The sequence below is a fragment of the Scyliorhinus torazame genome, chromosome 1, assembly GCF_047496885.1.
Source record: "Scyliorhinus torazame isolate Kashiwa2021f chromosome 1, sScyTor2.1, whole genome shotgun sequence".
NCBI classification, from domain to species: Eukaryota; Metazoa; Chordata; class Chondrichthyes; order Carcharhiniformes; family Scyliorhinidae; genus Scyliorhinus; species Scyliorhinus torazame.
Window position 1 is genome coordinate 393,482,117 of NC_092707.1, and position 16,064 is coordinate 393,498,180.

The window sequence follows — 16,064 nt, forward strand, 5'->3', positions numbered from 1 at the left end:
TGACTGAGGATAGTGAGCAGACATCTAATAATCACTTGCTTGCTTGTTCTTGTCGTAGAATAATGCACATTTAAAGATGGAAAAATAATTGGACTCGAGTAATTGTATTTAAACATTTTATATAATCTATTTTTTTTAATGGACTTTACATGCATAATTGACAATACAAGTTCTAGTCCATGCGGCTGGGTGTTTTATAATGCTCCTGTGAACCACCTTGGGACATTTTACTCATAGCTGCTGCATGATTATGAACTGTCGTTAAAAATTGATTCACTTGTGAAATTTAACTTTGTCCCATTCAAAAAAATTTTTAATAAAGGTTTTGGAACAGATCATTGTCTTAACTAGTTACTTGAGAAAAATAGTGGTTATGTTTGTCAGACTAACATTTCCCTGTTTCCATATGCTATCAATTTTTTTTCTACTGCTCTTAAGTCTGTTCTACTTCTCTGGATAATATATTTCTAACCATCCCATTTCTATTTATGTCTGAAAAAGTTTCAATCGAGCAGAAAACCCATGGCCCTTCTGGCACATCCCCACTGTAACTTCAGCAGGATGGAACAGGCACAGACTGAGCTGGGTTTCAGATATTCCAGGCCGTGGCCTAACCTTGGAGTATTTATCTTCACCTTTTGGGGTCACTGTCTCTGTCCACCGGGTACAAAAAATGAGTTATGAAAAGTCATGGTGGTGCATGAAATCTGAGATTTGAGCTTGCACTTTTGAATAAATTGTAGATCGGCTGGAGATTTGTGTATTAGGAAATAGCATTCAGTTGAGTTTGCGATGGGTGTAAGGTGATCATTTAGTCACTAATTGTCAGGCAGAGGGGTATCAGCAGTAAAATATACCTCATTAAAAAGTAACATTTTCAATTTGAACTGTTAATAACGACAGAGCATGGCCGCCTCAATGTTTGCAAGATTCCTTAAGTTTTTATTTAATAAGATTGCTGCCTTGCACCTCCCCCTTCCTCCCACAACTGTCCGCAAGGATGGTTTTGTGAAGTTACCGGCTGAGCCATACAGGCACTATTGGCTCAAGGCTCCGTCCCAGGTTCCAGTAGAGTTAGTGGGTCTCAGCCAATGTAATGATAAATTGCAATGTTTAACTTCAGCTCCCCAGGATTCAAGGAGGGGCAAGTTGGGGACGATACCCACTTCTTGACCACTGTACTTTGACCAGCGGTCAAATGACGTGTGTGTGTGTGTGTGTGTGTGTGTGTGTGTGTGTGCAGCTATCAAAATTGGGTTTGGTTTTGATGTCTTCCATGGTTCTGTCATCATCATTGCCAAGGCTGAAAATTGGACAGCAGCCAGTTGGCAACTGTTATCATGCGGGGAATTAGACACCCGCAGGAACGGAGAGAAGAGAAGAAGAATTGTAAAAAATATTACTTCTTTGTTGAGATAAATCCAACCGTATTAGGCACCTTAAAGTAATTTATCCCGATTAGGAACAATTTTGCTGAAGTCAGCAAGTTTGCCTCTAATTAAATGTGAAGGCTGTGGGTTCTGCATGTGGGCGATGGGAACGAGTAAAGTGCTTTTAGTTTTTTATAAAGTTTATAGGTATTAATGTTTCTATGATACCACTCACAACTGTTTACCTTAATGGAAAGACATTGCAGATATTGTTCTGACAGCTGGCACAAACCATGCTTTGGAGGTGTTTGATCTGAATGTTGGTCGAAGTGTAGTAACTGTTCCAGATGCTCATGCTAGACCTGTGCACCAGATTTGTCAGAATAATGTAGGTCATTGCTTTTACAACTTTTTCTCTATTTCTACATTAAATATAGTGGCTACTTACTTAATGTCCTGGAAAATGTGATTGATATGTTGTGTACAGCAATCCTCCCTCCCATCCCCCACTTTATATTGCATATATTTAGAACAAGACACGTTGGAGTTAAAACAAAACACTGCTCATTTTTGTGTACATAATTGCAGTATAGTTCCAGTGCATGCCAGAATCAGGAGCCCGGGTCCACCCAAAATTGGTTCTCAATGATAATTGAGTTGAGCTGCTGGGCAGAGCCTTATACAGCCTCGGAAGTATATCTCTTGTATTCTAGCCCTCCGGACATAAATGTTAACATTGCATTTGCCTTCCTAACTGCCGACTGAACCTGCACGTTAACCGTAACAGAATCTTGAACCAGGGCTCCTAAGTCCGTTTGTGCTTCTGACTTTGTGAGCCTTTTCCCATTTAGAAAATAGTCTATGTCTCCATTCCTCCACCAAAGTGCATAACCTCACACTTTTCCACATTGTATTCCATCTGCCACTTCTTTGCCCACTCTCTTAGCCTGTTCAAGTCCTTCTGCAGCCCTCCCCCTGCTTCCTCAGTACTACCTGTGCCTCTGTATATCTTTGTGTCATCTGCAAACTTAGTAACAGTGCCCTCAGTTCCTTCTTCGCAGTCGTTAATGTATATTGTGAAAAGTTGTGGTCCCAACACCGACCCCTGAAGTACACCACTAGTGTGCTACCATCCTAAAAAGACCCCATTATCCCCACTCTCTGTCTTCTGCCAGTCAGCCAATCCTCTATCCATGCCAGGATCTTACCCTTAACACCATAGGCTCTTAACGTATTTAACAGCCTCCTATACGGCACCTTGTCAAAGGCCTTCTGGAAATCTAAATAAATCAAGTCCATTGGTTTTCCTTTGTCTAACTTCCTTGTTACCTCCTCAAAGTATTCTAACAGATTTGTCAGACATGACCTCCCTTTGTCGAAGCCGTGCTGACTCAACCCTATTTTTTCATGCACTTCCAAGTACTCTGCAGTCTCATCTTTAATAATGGACCCTAAAACCTTACCACTGACCGAAGTTAGACTAACCGGCCTGTAATTTCCCATCTTTCTTCCCGATTCAATTTGGGCTGCTGCTCCCACTGGGAATGTACTCGAGGGGCATGAAGTAACCCACTCAGTCCATGCAAGTGACCGTATGCATTTGGAACAGAGTTGATGGCTTTGTGCAAGGACAGAAGGGGTTCTGTTCCTTTGCACTTTGAGTAGCTCCCCAGAAATTACAATGATCGCCAAGTGTGGGCAGTACAGAGTGCAAATTCTTCTAATCACAAGTTATTGCTTCAGAAGTTGAAGCTTCTCAGCATTTCCATCTATCTGTTTCTGTGTTATCTAAACTTGTAGATTGCTCTCTGCAGATTTTAAGGAAGTAAAATTCAACAGTACATGTGAATTGTGGCAAAATAATTTTGAAATGATATAGGTGCAAAATGTTGCAGATGCTGTCGGTCTGAAACAAAAACAAAGTGCTGCGAAAAAATCAGCAGGCCTGGTAGCGTCGGTGGAGCGAGAGAAGCAGAGTTAATCTTTCTTTGGAACCCCGATGAAGAGTCCTGTTGGACTTGAAACCTCAGGGACTTCAACGGTTCAAGAAGGCAGCTCACCACCACCTTCTCAGGGGCAATTAGGGATGGGTAATGATGGGCAACAAAGCCCACACCCCTTGAATGAATAAACAAGACCTCCTAAGTATTGTTTAAATGGAATATGTTTTCAGATAGTGCAAATGGGCAGCACGGTAGCATGGTGGTTAGCACAATTGCTTCACAGCTCCAGGGTCCCAGGTTCAATTCCCGGCTTGGTTCACTGTCTGTGCGGAGTCTGCACATTCTCCGTGTGTGCGTGGGTTTCCTCCGGGTGCTCTGGTTTCCTCCCACAGTCCAAAGATGTGCAGGTTAGGTGGATTGGCCATGATAAATTGCCCTTAGTGTTCAAAATTGCCCTTAGTGTTGGGTGGGGTTACTGAGTTATGGGGATGGGATGGAGATGTGGGCTTGGGTAGGATGCTCTTTCCAAGAGCCGGTGCAGACTCGATGGGCCGAATGGCCTCCTTCTGAACTGTAAATTCTATGATTCTAAAAGAATCTATCCATCAAAGTCCAATGACCATGCAAACACTCTGTAACAAGAGCACCCCTAAAATATCGTAAAAGGAGAGATTTTACAGTATCTTTTACAGCAGTGTTGCTCCAGGCATATTCATTTTTGTAGAAACATAGGGGCAGCACGGTGGCGCAGTGGGTTAGCCCTGCTGCCTCACGGCGCCGAGGTCCCAGGTTCGATCCCGGCTCTATGTCACTGTCCGTGTGGAGTTTGCACATTCTCCCCATGTTTGCGTGGGTCTCGCCCTCACAACCCAAAGACGTGCAGACTAGGTGAATCGGTCACGCTAAATTGCCCCTTAATTGGAAAAACTGAATTGGGCACTCTAAATTTTTTTAATTTTTAAAAATGTTTTTGTAGAAACATTGGGTGGGATTTAGAGGGCCCGTTCTCCGCGGGTGCGAATCCCACGATAGCCGCTAAATCTCGCAAGAGGGCCATAACAGGATTTGCGCCAGTGAGATCCTGCCAGTGACAGGATCAGGTTCAGGTTCACATCCAAAAAGGGCGTGAACCTGATTTTCATAATTTTTTATATATTTACAGATACTTACCAGGCTTGGCACCTAAACATTCACCCATGCCTTACCCACTCACCCAGTTGGCCTGATGTCATGGCGGCATGAATCACTACTGGTTTTCAAAAATGAGAGCAAGTCGTGATGACCCATGCCGGGGGCATGGAGATTAGTATAGCTCCCAGGTGGTGAGGGACATGGGCTTGCGCGCTGACACCCTGGCACTCCCCTCTGGCGAGCCATGTTGGGGGACCCTCTTTTGTGTAGGGAGTGGCCCAATGGTTGTCAGGGGTGGGGCTGTGCATACATTTGGGTGAGGAGGTGCCAGAGACTGTGGAGGGTGGTGGCTGCAGTACCAGTGATGGGGGAGCAGTGCTAAGGAGGGGGAGAGGGTGCCGTGCCAGTGACAAAGTGTGGGGGGCGGTGCCAGTGATGGGGAAGGGGGGCTGTGCCAATGTGAGGGGGCGAGGGGGAGTGCCCTGATGCTCGTGGGCGTCGGGTCACGCCGATGCTTACGTGATATTAGGGGGGTCCCGATATTTGCATGGTGGTGGGGTTGGTGCTCTTCTGCATGTGGAGTTTGGAGGGAGTCTGCTGAGGGGATGTCCCAATCTCTCTGGGGGGGGGGGGGGGGGGAGGTCCCAACCTCGGTGTGTGAGTGGGGGGGGAGGGTGGGGGGGGGGGGGTCCTGATGGCTGTGGGAGGAGAAGTGTACCTTTAATGTAACTTTTTGAAGGGCATCCTGATCTCAAATCCTGGCTTTGCTAGCGTATTTGCGTACCCCCCCCCCCCACCTCTCAAAGCTGGCTATATGATCCTCCCCAGCACTTTGGGACGGTAGTGGTGTAGTGGTATTATCACTGGACGAGTAATTCAGAGACCCAAAGTCATGCTCTGGGACCCACGTTCGAATCCCATCATGGCAGATGGTGAAATTTGAATTCAATAAAAATCTGGAATTAAAAGTCTAAAGGTGACCATGAAACCATTGTCGATTGTCGTAAAAACCCATCTGGTTCACTAATGTCCTTCAGGGAAAGAAATCTGTCGTCCTTACCTGGTCTGGCCTACATGTGACTCCAGATCCACAGCAATGTGGTTGACTCTTAAGTGCCCTCAGAGAATGGACAATGAATGCTGGTCCAGCCAGCGATGCCCACATCCCGTGAAATAATTTTTTTAAAATTGCATCGAGTGCTGTTAAGTCAGGTGAGAAAATGTATATCTGTAGCCAGCGAAATTCACCCAGCTTTTCTAGCCTGATTTGATTTGATTTGATTTATTGTCACATGTACCGAAGTGCAGTGAAAAGTATTTTTCTGCGGCCGAGGGAACGTACGCGGTACGCACATAGTAGACAAAGAGAATAATCAACAGAGAACATTGACAAATGGTGCATCGACAAAGTGATTGGTTACAGTGCAGAACAAGGGGCCAAACAAAGCAAATACATGAGCAAGAGCAGCATAGGGCATCGTGAATAGTGTTCTTACAGGGAACAGATCAGTCCGAGGGGGAGTCATTGAGGCGTCTTGTAGCTGTGGGGAAGATGATGTTCCTATGTCTGGATGTGCGGGTCTTCAGACTTCTGTACCTACTGCCTGACCCAGCACTCGGTGCAATTTTGGGAAAATCTGCCCCTTGTCTCCTGTAAATATTATTTGAAATGAATTGTGGCCCATAATAACTTTTTGTCCAAAGCTACTTCAATGGCAGAAAGCTGACTTGGGCAATTGCAATCTCCTGTTGTCAGAAACTATGTGGCATTAACGTTTTGCAATATAATGTATATAATGTATATCACATTCATTTGCATGGTAGGCAATATGAGGTGCCATCCAAATTTTAGTGAAACATGACAAATGTGGTGTAATGAAATAATGGCAGGATTCTCCATTTGGAAGTGAATTGCTCATGGCTTGCGCTGGAGCCAGGAGCAGTGCCCAGTAGTGATACACTCTAACTCTCTCTTGCGGTGCTAATTTATGCACGGCGAGGAGTTCGAAGGATTCCATTCTAGCTATTATTGGCAGCTCCAGACAACACCATAAGCAGTTCAGTGCGTTCTGCTGAGAAAAAGGGGAAGTGAAACCATTTAATTCCTAGATGTTTATAAATATTGCAATATGGTTCAAAACAGGGTACTTGAGATGCATTCAAGCATGAAGGGAAATGGAAATAACCAATCCAGATATCAATCCAGATATTGGACCTTCACTTTTATAGGGCCCAGGGGCTTCCCGCCTCCCCGGGCGGCCCTTGACCCTGAGTCCCAAGTGATTGGATTCTGTCCCCAATCTCTGGGGTCGATGTGTCCAATGGTGAGGCGATTCCTCGATCGGGGGGTGGTCGCTCACCTGTCTTTGTTTCGGCCACTGCAGGCGCCGACAGGTCTGGCCCGGTATTCAATTGCTAATATGTTGCAATTGTTCCCGGGGATAGCCGATTTAACTGTGGATGTCTGAGTAGATTAGGTGTAAACAGTCCTGAATGCAACTGCGGATACCTGGGTTGATGGGCTGTTGATTGCCCTGAGTATCGATCTGGGCTACGTTCCCAGAGCTGAATATGCAAACCTGTCTGCAGCTGCCTGCTTGTGTCTTCTTGGCTGCTTTTCCCAGCAGTCTTTCGGGTTAGCCGTTTTAAACTGGGTTTTGGCCAGATTAATCGGAGCGCAGCCATTTTACATGGCTACATTCCCGCCTTGTGATCCTAACGCGAAGCGTGAAGGATCACATAAATTTTGTCCTCTTCGTTTCCCGACTGGGGGCGCACCTCCCACATGGCCACTCCTCTGACCCTAGCTATGCACAAAAATTTACCTAAACAATTCTTGAGGGCGCTATGTCAGGCAGTGGCATGTGTCTGGAAAAAAATAAACTGGGAACCTCTAATTTTACCTAAACAATTCTTCAAACTTACAGTCTTATCTCTCTATACAATGACAATTACAACATTTAATATATTCTTTCCTGGCTTGGCAGTCAAGCTCAGGATCATACATTTCCACACATTCTCTTTTTTTATTTACAGGAAAAAACAAACCGCCGGTGCATGTTTTATTGTTCATATGTCGCGGGGGTCTGGGGTCTGGTTGTAGCCGAATATCGGGGATTGGATCCGATAGACCGAGGTTCGAGCGCGGTATGCTCTCCTTTTCCACTTGCGGAGGCGCATGGTCTGTACTCCACAACTGAGTATAGCCAATGCCAACAGTGCCTCAATGATGTACGATAGGGAGTACCAAGTTATGAACTTGGCACACCAGGATAATGCAGCGTGGTTGGTAACTGAGCCCTCGGTACTACGGGGCACTGAAGCGTTAACGGCAGGGGGGTTTGGAGTAATGGGGTCCGCGTTCCCGCGCAACAAAAAGTCCATAACAAGCATGTTGAGCACGAAGAAAGGAGTCCTCATGGCTGTCTTCTTTCTTTCCTTTTCCTGTTTTTGCTGGTTTTCTCCGGACTTGGAGCTTCTGGAGTTCTGTAAGACAAGCGTAGTGTGTGTAAATACTTCGGTTTAATATCTGGTGTGTTAGTGTGTCTGTCCTACTTGGGGCCAATTAAACCCTTATAATTGGTCACAGTATGTGACTCTCCCCCCATTTTTTTTTTTTCAAAACAAATGTTTGGACAGGGCACACTTCCCAATGGTGGACCAGTGCTAACTTTATCATCCAAATGCTCTAGGATGTAAATAGCATGTGGCAGCAACCCGTTGGATTCAAACTTACACTTGCCGGTGGCTGGTCTTGCGAAGGTCTCGAGCCGGCGAAGATGAGAGAGAGAGCGATCTGAACTTGGACCTTCACTTTTATAGGGCACAGGGGCTTCCCGCCTCCCGGGGCGGCCCTTGACCCTGAGTCCCAAGTGATTGGATTCTGTCCCCAATCTCTGGGGTCGATGTGTCCAATGGTGAGGCGATTCCTCGATCGGGGGGTCATTCCCTGTCATTTACAGCCTACTAAATCCATTTCTTTTTGAAAGTGAACAGACGCCTTTCAGAGCAAAGGATCTGTGGGAGTTTAAAGCCTAATGTGTTTTGGCTTTTTGTGAAGTAACAGCTGCTGCTTTCTGCACATCTATTTGAGGCAGCAGGTGTAAGGGACAGGGAAGTGAAAAAGCAGTGATTTTTCACTGTTCTGCCTGGTGTAGCCATGTAAAATGGCTGCGTTCCGATTAATCTGGCCAAAACCCAGTTTAAAACGGCTAACCCGAAAGACTGCTGGGAAAAGCAGCCAAGAAGACACAAGCAGGCAGCTGCAGACAGGTTTGCATATTCAGCTCTGGGAACGTAGCCTAGATCGATACTCAGGGCTATCAACAGCCCATCAACCCAGGTATTCACAGTTGCATTCAGGACTGTTTGCAGCCAATCTACTCAGACATCCACAGTTAAATCGGCTATCCCCGGGAACAATTGCAACATATTAGCAATTGAATACCGGGCCAGACCTGTCGGCGCCTGCAGTGGCCGAAACAAAGACAGGTGAGCGACCACCCCCCGATCGAGGAATCGCCTCACCATTGGACACATCGACCCCAGAGATTGGGGACAGAATCCAATCACTTGGAACTCAGGGTCAAGGGCCGCCCCGGGAGGCGGGAAGCCCCTGGGCCCAAAGTGAAGGTCCAAGTTCAGATCGCTCTCTCTCTCATCTTCACCTGCTCGAGACCTTCGCAAGACCAGCCACTGGCAAGTGTAAGTTTGAATCCAACGATCGCTATCCGGTAGAGACATCTAGCCACCGACCTGTAGCAGCCTTTTGAATCCCGCAGGCCAGATTTGATTGGACAAGCCATTCGTTTCCCTGACCTGGTGAGCTCTTCCTCAGTTAAATATTGGCCAGTAGTGATAGGTTTATTATATAAATAGTAGTATTAGGGTATTAATATTGCTTGTATATAATAAATGACCGTTGTTTTAATCCTTACTAAGCGGTGTGCTGTGTTATTAATCATAACCTGAACTTGAACCACGTGGCGGTATCATAAAGATACCTGGCGACTCATGAGCAAAGGTGACCTAAACAGAGCAAATAGACTAAAGCTAGAAAGAGCAACATAATTGGCGACTCCGCCGGGACCCGACTTTGAAGTGGAAAACCACTCCGGGAGAACCCCAACATTTTGAATTAGAATCCAATCGGAAGCAAACAAAAAAAAACCACAAGTGTTCATGCGGTTCTGGTTAATAATTCACAATTCGGAAGTGTGTATATGCATGCGTAACTAACATGGTTATAAGGCAAAACTGATAGATTTTTCGTTGCGTCAAAACTATCGGCAGTTGGTATTTCGGAAATAGCGCAAGCCGCACCCGCATCTACCACACCACCTTGGCCCCCTGTTCCAAATTCGAACGTAACGAGCAGATAAGAGAGAGCCATGCAGGCAATGCAAGCGATGCAGCGCCTCATGAACCCCGAAGATTTTGCTGTCGCACCAGTCAGCAGCGTAGGAGCGGGACAGTGTCCCGTGTGGGAGGTGGAAATCCGCAAAATTCTGCAGGGCAAAGGATGGCCCGTGTGGAAGGATTTCTGCAATAACGACGACTCAGGTCCTGGAAGTATGGGCATACTTGGTGGGAGAACCTGAGTGAGATTCACAGAAAGAGTTTAGTAAAAGCGTGCAAGCCGATGGCAATTGTGTCCTGTCTGGCACAATTGCGAGGCACAGAGGAGGTCGTCAGGACGCTCCGCAAGGAAATAGAAGGCATACATCGGATAAGTAAAACCGATATATGCGAAATTGAGAAAGAGAACCTGGAATTGAAAGGGAAATTAGCAGCAAAGGACCAAGAGGTGGCTGACTCCAAACGGGGTCACCAATCTTGTCTGGCGTACTTGAGTAGTTTCCAGTCACAATATGAGAAGGCTTATCAGGACCTGCAGCGTGCAGTCCTGGTAAAGAAAGAAACAGAAAACCAGTTAGAGAAGCTCCAGAAACAATGCAGTGATCTCAAGGCAGCCTTGAGAGCGCTCCACGCCACAACAACGGAACAAAGGCAGAGTACTTTAGACCATGCAAAGTGCCGAAAGCAGGTTGCAGACTTGAAAGCACTGCTTTCTGTCCAAAAGGGATTTCAAGAAACCTTTGGGGAAAGTTTAGACCAGGAAGACGGCCCTGATTGGGAAGAATTGCAAGAGACAGCGCAGAGATATGTTCAGGGAGCATGTGCGCAGGGAAAACCCCAAAGGAGGAAAGCACCCCCACACAACAGATAATACAGGCTCCCATGAACCCTGTAACCACCCACCGCACCACCACAGCAGACGCGGCGGAGGTCTTATATTCCACCCCCCTCACAGTGACCCAATTACGGGACGCGTGTGCCAAAATCACACCGTTCCTCCCCGCTTCAGACCCACACCATTTCTTTGCCACCGTCAAACACCAGGCGACCATGTACGGCCTGGATGAGAAAGAGCAGGTAAAGCTCACGGTCCTCTGCTTAGACCCATCGGTCGCAGCAGCCCTTCCCGACCCACAGAATGTAGGAGGAGGCACCCTTGCAGAAATGCATACCGCGATCCTGGACGCAATCGGGTACAACCGGGGCGACCCCGTAGACGGTCTGAATAAATGCAGACAGAAAAAGTCTGAACACCCCACAGCGTTCGCAGGACGCTTGTGGATTCACTTTGAAGCTGTTTTCGGCAACGTAGATCGTGCCCATTTGTCCCCAGACAATATGGCCAAGTGGGCCCGCACCCTTATCTCCCATGCCACGGAAGCAGGACAGAATGCCTGTAGCAATTATGACCCCTCGGAGGAGGCTCATAATGAGAAGTGGGTGGTCAAGAGATTGTCCCGCGTTTGTGAACAAGCGGCTCACGGTAAAGCAGCCACTAGAACACCCGAGGAAAACCAAGCCGCCGCAGACGTGCAGGCAGTAAGAACCACTCTCCACAACCCCGCCTGGGTAAACGAGGGAAAGAACAGCCCCCCAGCCAAACCGCAAGAGTGCTACAATTGCGGCCAATTGGGACATTTTGCTCGGGAATGCAATGGCCCGAAGAAACCACAGAGTGCCCAACCGACAGGCACTCTCGATAAGAAAAAGGCAGAGCCCGTAGCTCCCGAGAACTGAGCTGTCCACATGATGATTTAAAGGAGACACTTGGTGAAAAGTGTTGTCCTTTCTGATGGAACCTGCAGAATGTTTTATGTTGTCTGTCTGTCTGTTAAATGTTGTTCGTCCTACAGGAGAATTTTCTCACCGCCCCACACCCATTCACCTGAACTTTTTAACTTTCCCACTGACCCCCACCACGGCCACATGCCCATTCGGCCGATACCTCTGAGGACTTGCCTCAGACACCCACCGAGACCAGACGCCCATTCAGAGGAACTAGCTTTTCAGCTGATACCTGATCACCAGACCAGACGCCCGATCGTAGCTACTCTTCTGATTTGATGGTAGAATCAGAACAGTAGCCCCACCATGATGACTACATTTTTGTCCGTTCTTTGGTCGCTCAGGCAGTGGAGAAACGGCATGAGACCCGCCCTGCCTGGGGACCCCCCCGTTGGTCAGAAACGCTCGGGTAGGGAAGATACGGTATTGGTAGCCGTCCTACCCGGGGACTCCACCCAAATCGTACCCGTCGCGGCCCACACGCACCTCATTCGAACTTTTCTTTCAAAAACCGTTTTATTTTATTCAGGCAACCTTTGGGTTGCTGCCACATGCTATTTACATCCTAGAGCATTTGGATGATAAAGTTAGCACTGGTCCACCATTGGGAAGTGTGCCCTGTCCAAACATTTGTTTTGAAAAAAAAAAATGGGGGGAGAGTCACATACTGTGACCAATTATAAGGGTTTAATTGGCCCCAAGAAGGACAGACACACTAACACACCAGACATTAAACCGAAGTATTTACACACACTACGCTTGTCTTACAGAACTCCAGAAGCTCCAAGTCCGGAGAAAACCAGCAAAAACAGGAAAAGGAAAGAAAGAAGACAGCCATGAGGACTCCTTTCTTCGTGCTCAACATGCTTGTTATGGACTTTTTGTTGCGCGGGAACGCGGACCCCATTACTCCAAACCCCCCTGCCGTTAACGCTTCAGTGCCCCGTAGTACCGAGGGCTCAGTCACCAACCACCCTGCATTATCCTGGTGTGCCAAGTTCATAACTTGGTACTCCCTATCGTACATCATTGAGGCACTGTTGGCATTGGCTATACTCAGTTGTGCAGTACAGACCATGCGCCTCCGCAAGTGGAAAAGGAGAGCATACCGCGCTCGAACCCCGGTCTATCGGATCCAATCCCCGATATTCAGCTATGACCAGACCCCAGACCCCCGCGACATATGAATAATAAAACATGCACCGGCGGTTTGTTTTTTCCTGTAAATAAAAAAAGAGAATGTGTGGAAATGTATGATCCTGAGCTTGACTGCCAAGCCAGGAAAGAATATATTAAATGTTGTAATTGTCATTGTATAGAGAGATAAGACTGTAAGTTTGAAGAATTGTTTAGGTAAAATTAGAGGTTCCCAGTTTATTTTTTTCCAGACACATGCCACTGCCTGACATAGCGCCCTCAAGAATTGTTTAGGTAAATTTTTGTGCATAGCTAGGGTCAGAGTAGTGGCCATGTGGGAGGTGCGCCCCCAGTCGGGAAACGAAGAGGACAAAATTTATGTGATCCTTCACGCTTCCCGTTAGGATCACAAGGCGGGAATGTAGCCATGTAAAATGGCTGCGTTCCGATTAATCTGGCCAAAACCCAGTTTAAAACGGCTAACCCGAAAGACTGCTGGGAAAAGCAGCCAAGAAGACACAAGCAGGCAGCTGCAGACAGGTTTGCATATTCAGCTCTGGGAACGTAGCCCAGATCGATACTCAGGGCTATCAACAGACCATCAACCCAGGTATCCGCAGTTGCATTCAGGACGGTTTACACCTAATCTACTCAGACATCCACAGTTAAATCGGCTATCCCCGGGAACAATTGCAACATATTAGCAATTGAATACCGGGCCAGACCTGTCGGCGCCTGCAGTGGCCGAAACAAAGACAGGTGAGCGACCACCCCCCGATCGAGGAATCGCCTCACCATTGGACACATCGACCCCAGAGATTGGGGACAGAATCCAATCACTTGGGACTCAGGGTCAAGGGCCGCCCCGGGAGGCGGGAAGCCCCTGTGCCCTATAAAAGTGAAGGTCCAAGTTCAGATCGCTCTCTCTCTCATCTTCGCCGGCTCGAGACCTTCGCAAGACCAGCCACCTGCAAGTGTAAGTTTGAATCCAACGATCGCTATCCGGTATAGACATCTAGCCACCGACCTGTATTAGCCTTTTGAATCCCGCGGGCCAGATTTGATTGGACAAGCCATTCGTTTCCCTGACCTGGTGGGCTCTTCCTAAGTTAAGTATTGGCCAGTAGTGATAGGTTTATTATATAAATAGTAGTATTAGGGTATTAATATTGCTTGTTGTATATAATAAATGACCGTTGTTTTAATCCTTACTAAGCGGTGTGCAAATAGACTAAAGCTAGAAAGAGCAACACTGGACTACTCATCAGCTTCCAGGCAGGGGTGACTGATGGGCGATCTCTAATATGCGGGGTGAGGTGAATAGGTTTTGCGACAGTGGGGCCCTCCGATGGAATTTTTGGGGCACCTATGTAAAACACTGTATCAGGGCCATGTTGGCAAATACTTGCACAAATTCACGCCGCGTGAATCCCGGCCAAGAGGGCCAGAGCATCACGGAGGCGTGGAGAATCTGGTGTCCAGCCTTCTAAATGGATGCAAATTAGTTCAAATGACCGACTTGCATCCTCCCGCCGGCATGAGGCATAAACCTCGATGCCGCTGCCAGTTGAGGACCAGAGCATCGAAACGGGATTGTTGTTTTTTTGCCCAGCGCGAGATTTTCCGCCACATCGTGAATTCCACTGCTGGCAGTGGGTGGTGGATTAATTTAGTTATGACTTTTATTTATATATATGTTATATAAAACAAGGCAGCAGCGCGTGCTCAATTCCTGTACCGGCCTCCCCAAACAGGCGCCGGAATATGGCAACTAGGGGCTTTTCACAGTAACTTCATTGAAGCCTACTTGTGACAATAGGCGGTTATTACTATTATTATAATATATATGTATAAAAAAAGCGTCATAGCCATATCATTATTTCAGCACCAAAGTCAAAATCTATGCCGGAATTCTCTGTTCCCGCCGGCAACGCATGCCTGCCAGGGGTTTCCCAGTGAAGCAGGGTAGCTTCAATGGGTAATCTCCTTGATGGACAGTGGGAGTAGAGAACCCTGCTGCTCGCGAATGGTGTGCCGCCAAGAAACATACAGCTGAGGGGCTGGAGAATCCAACTTGTAATCTAGTTACAAATCTTCGTAAATTCTCACAAAATGTTAAGTTGTAGGCCCAGTGATTACAGTATGCGCATGCTAATTAGGCCCACTGACAATGCAAATTGGAAGAATTACTATTTTAGGCCCCTCCCCAAAATTCTTCAATTTCGGCGCATTATAACCCACGTGACTCAACAATTAATTCAACAACTTTAGACTGTGATATTTCTCTTCCATCTTGACCCCCCCCCCCCTCCTTTTAATCCCAAACATTTTTTGTTCCAACACAAACCGTGAAGTCACAGCCTGCAGGTAAGAGATTGGCTGGTAACTGGTAAGTAGTTTTTCTTTTATTTTCCCTCGGGTGTTATCGTGCGGGGCGCAAAGATTGCTGAGTGAGTGTTTGCTGAGAAGGGGAGTGAATAACAGGTAAGCTCTTTCTTTTTCTTTTGGCAGGGATGGCAGGGAAGGTAGTGCAATGTTCCTCCTGCAGAATGTTTGAGGTGAGGGGCGCCGTCAGTGTCGCTGCTGATTTCATCTGTGGGAAGTGCACCCATCTCCAGCTCCTCAGAAACCGCGTTAGGGAACTGGAGCTGGATGAACTTAGGATCATTCGGGAGGCAAAGGTGGTCATAGATAGAAGCTTCAGGGATGTAGTTACTCCGAAGAATAAAGATAGATGGGTGATGGTGAGAGGGGCTGGGAGGAAGCAGTCAGTTCAGGGATCCCCTGGTGTCGTTCCCCTTAGTAACAAGTATACCGTTTTGGATACTGTTTGGGGGGGGGGGGACTTGCCAGGGGTAAGCCATGGGGTACAGGTCTCTGGCACAGAGTCTGTCCCTGTTGCTCAGAAGGGAAGGGGAAAGAGGAGTAGAGCATTAGTCATTGGAGACTCCATAGTTAGGGGGATAGATAGGAGATTCTGTGGGAACGAGAGAGACTCACGGTTGGTGTGTTGCCTCCCAGGTGCCAGGGTGCGTGATGTCTCGGATCGTGTTTTCGGGATCCTTAAGGGGGAGGGGGAGCAGCCCCAAGTCGTGGTCCACATAGGTACCAACGACATAGGTAGGAAAAGGGATAGGGATGTAAGGCAGGAATTCAGGGAGCTTGGGTGGAAACTTAGATCTAGGACAAACAGAGTTATTATCTCTGGGTTGTTACCCGTGCCACGTGCTAGCGAGACGAGGAATAGGGAGAGAGAGGAGTTGAACACGTGGCTACAGGGATGGTGCAGGAGGGAGGGTTTCAGATTTGTGGATAATTGGGGCTCATTCTGGGGTCAGTG

General features: G+C 47.4%; 1 protein-coding gene across 4 annotated transcripts in view; it reads left to right on the plus strand.

Moving 5' to 3' along the window:
• wdr27 (WD repeat domain 27) overlaps window positions 1-16,064 on the plus strand; it is a 775,220-nt gene that overhangs the window by 160,026 nt on the left and 599,130 nt on the right. Inside the window, exons 21-22 of one of the 4 annotated variants that reach the window (XM_072513118.1) lie at window positions 1,628-1,758; window positions 12,358-14,309. In XM_072513118.1, coding sequence (XP_072369219.1) covers window positions 1,628-1,758; window positions 12,358-12,774 — 548 coding nt within the window. In that variant the 3' untranslated portion in view covers window positions 12,775-14,309. Of the gene's footprint in view, window positions 1-1,627; window positions 1,759-12,357; window positions 14,312-16,064 lie in introns of those variants that run through there. The other 3 variants (XM_072513116.1, XM_072513119.1, XM_072513130.1) reach the window with 3 other exon arrangements.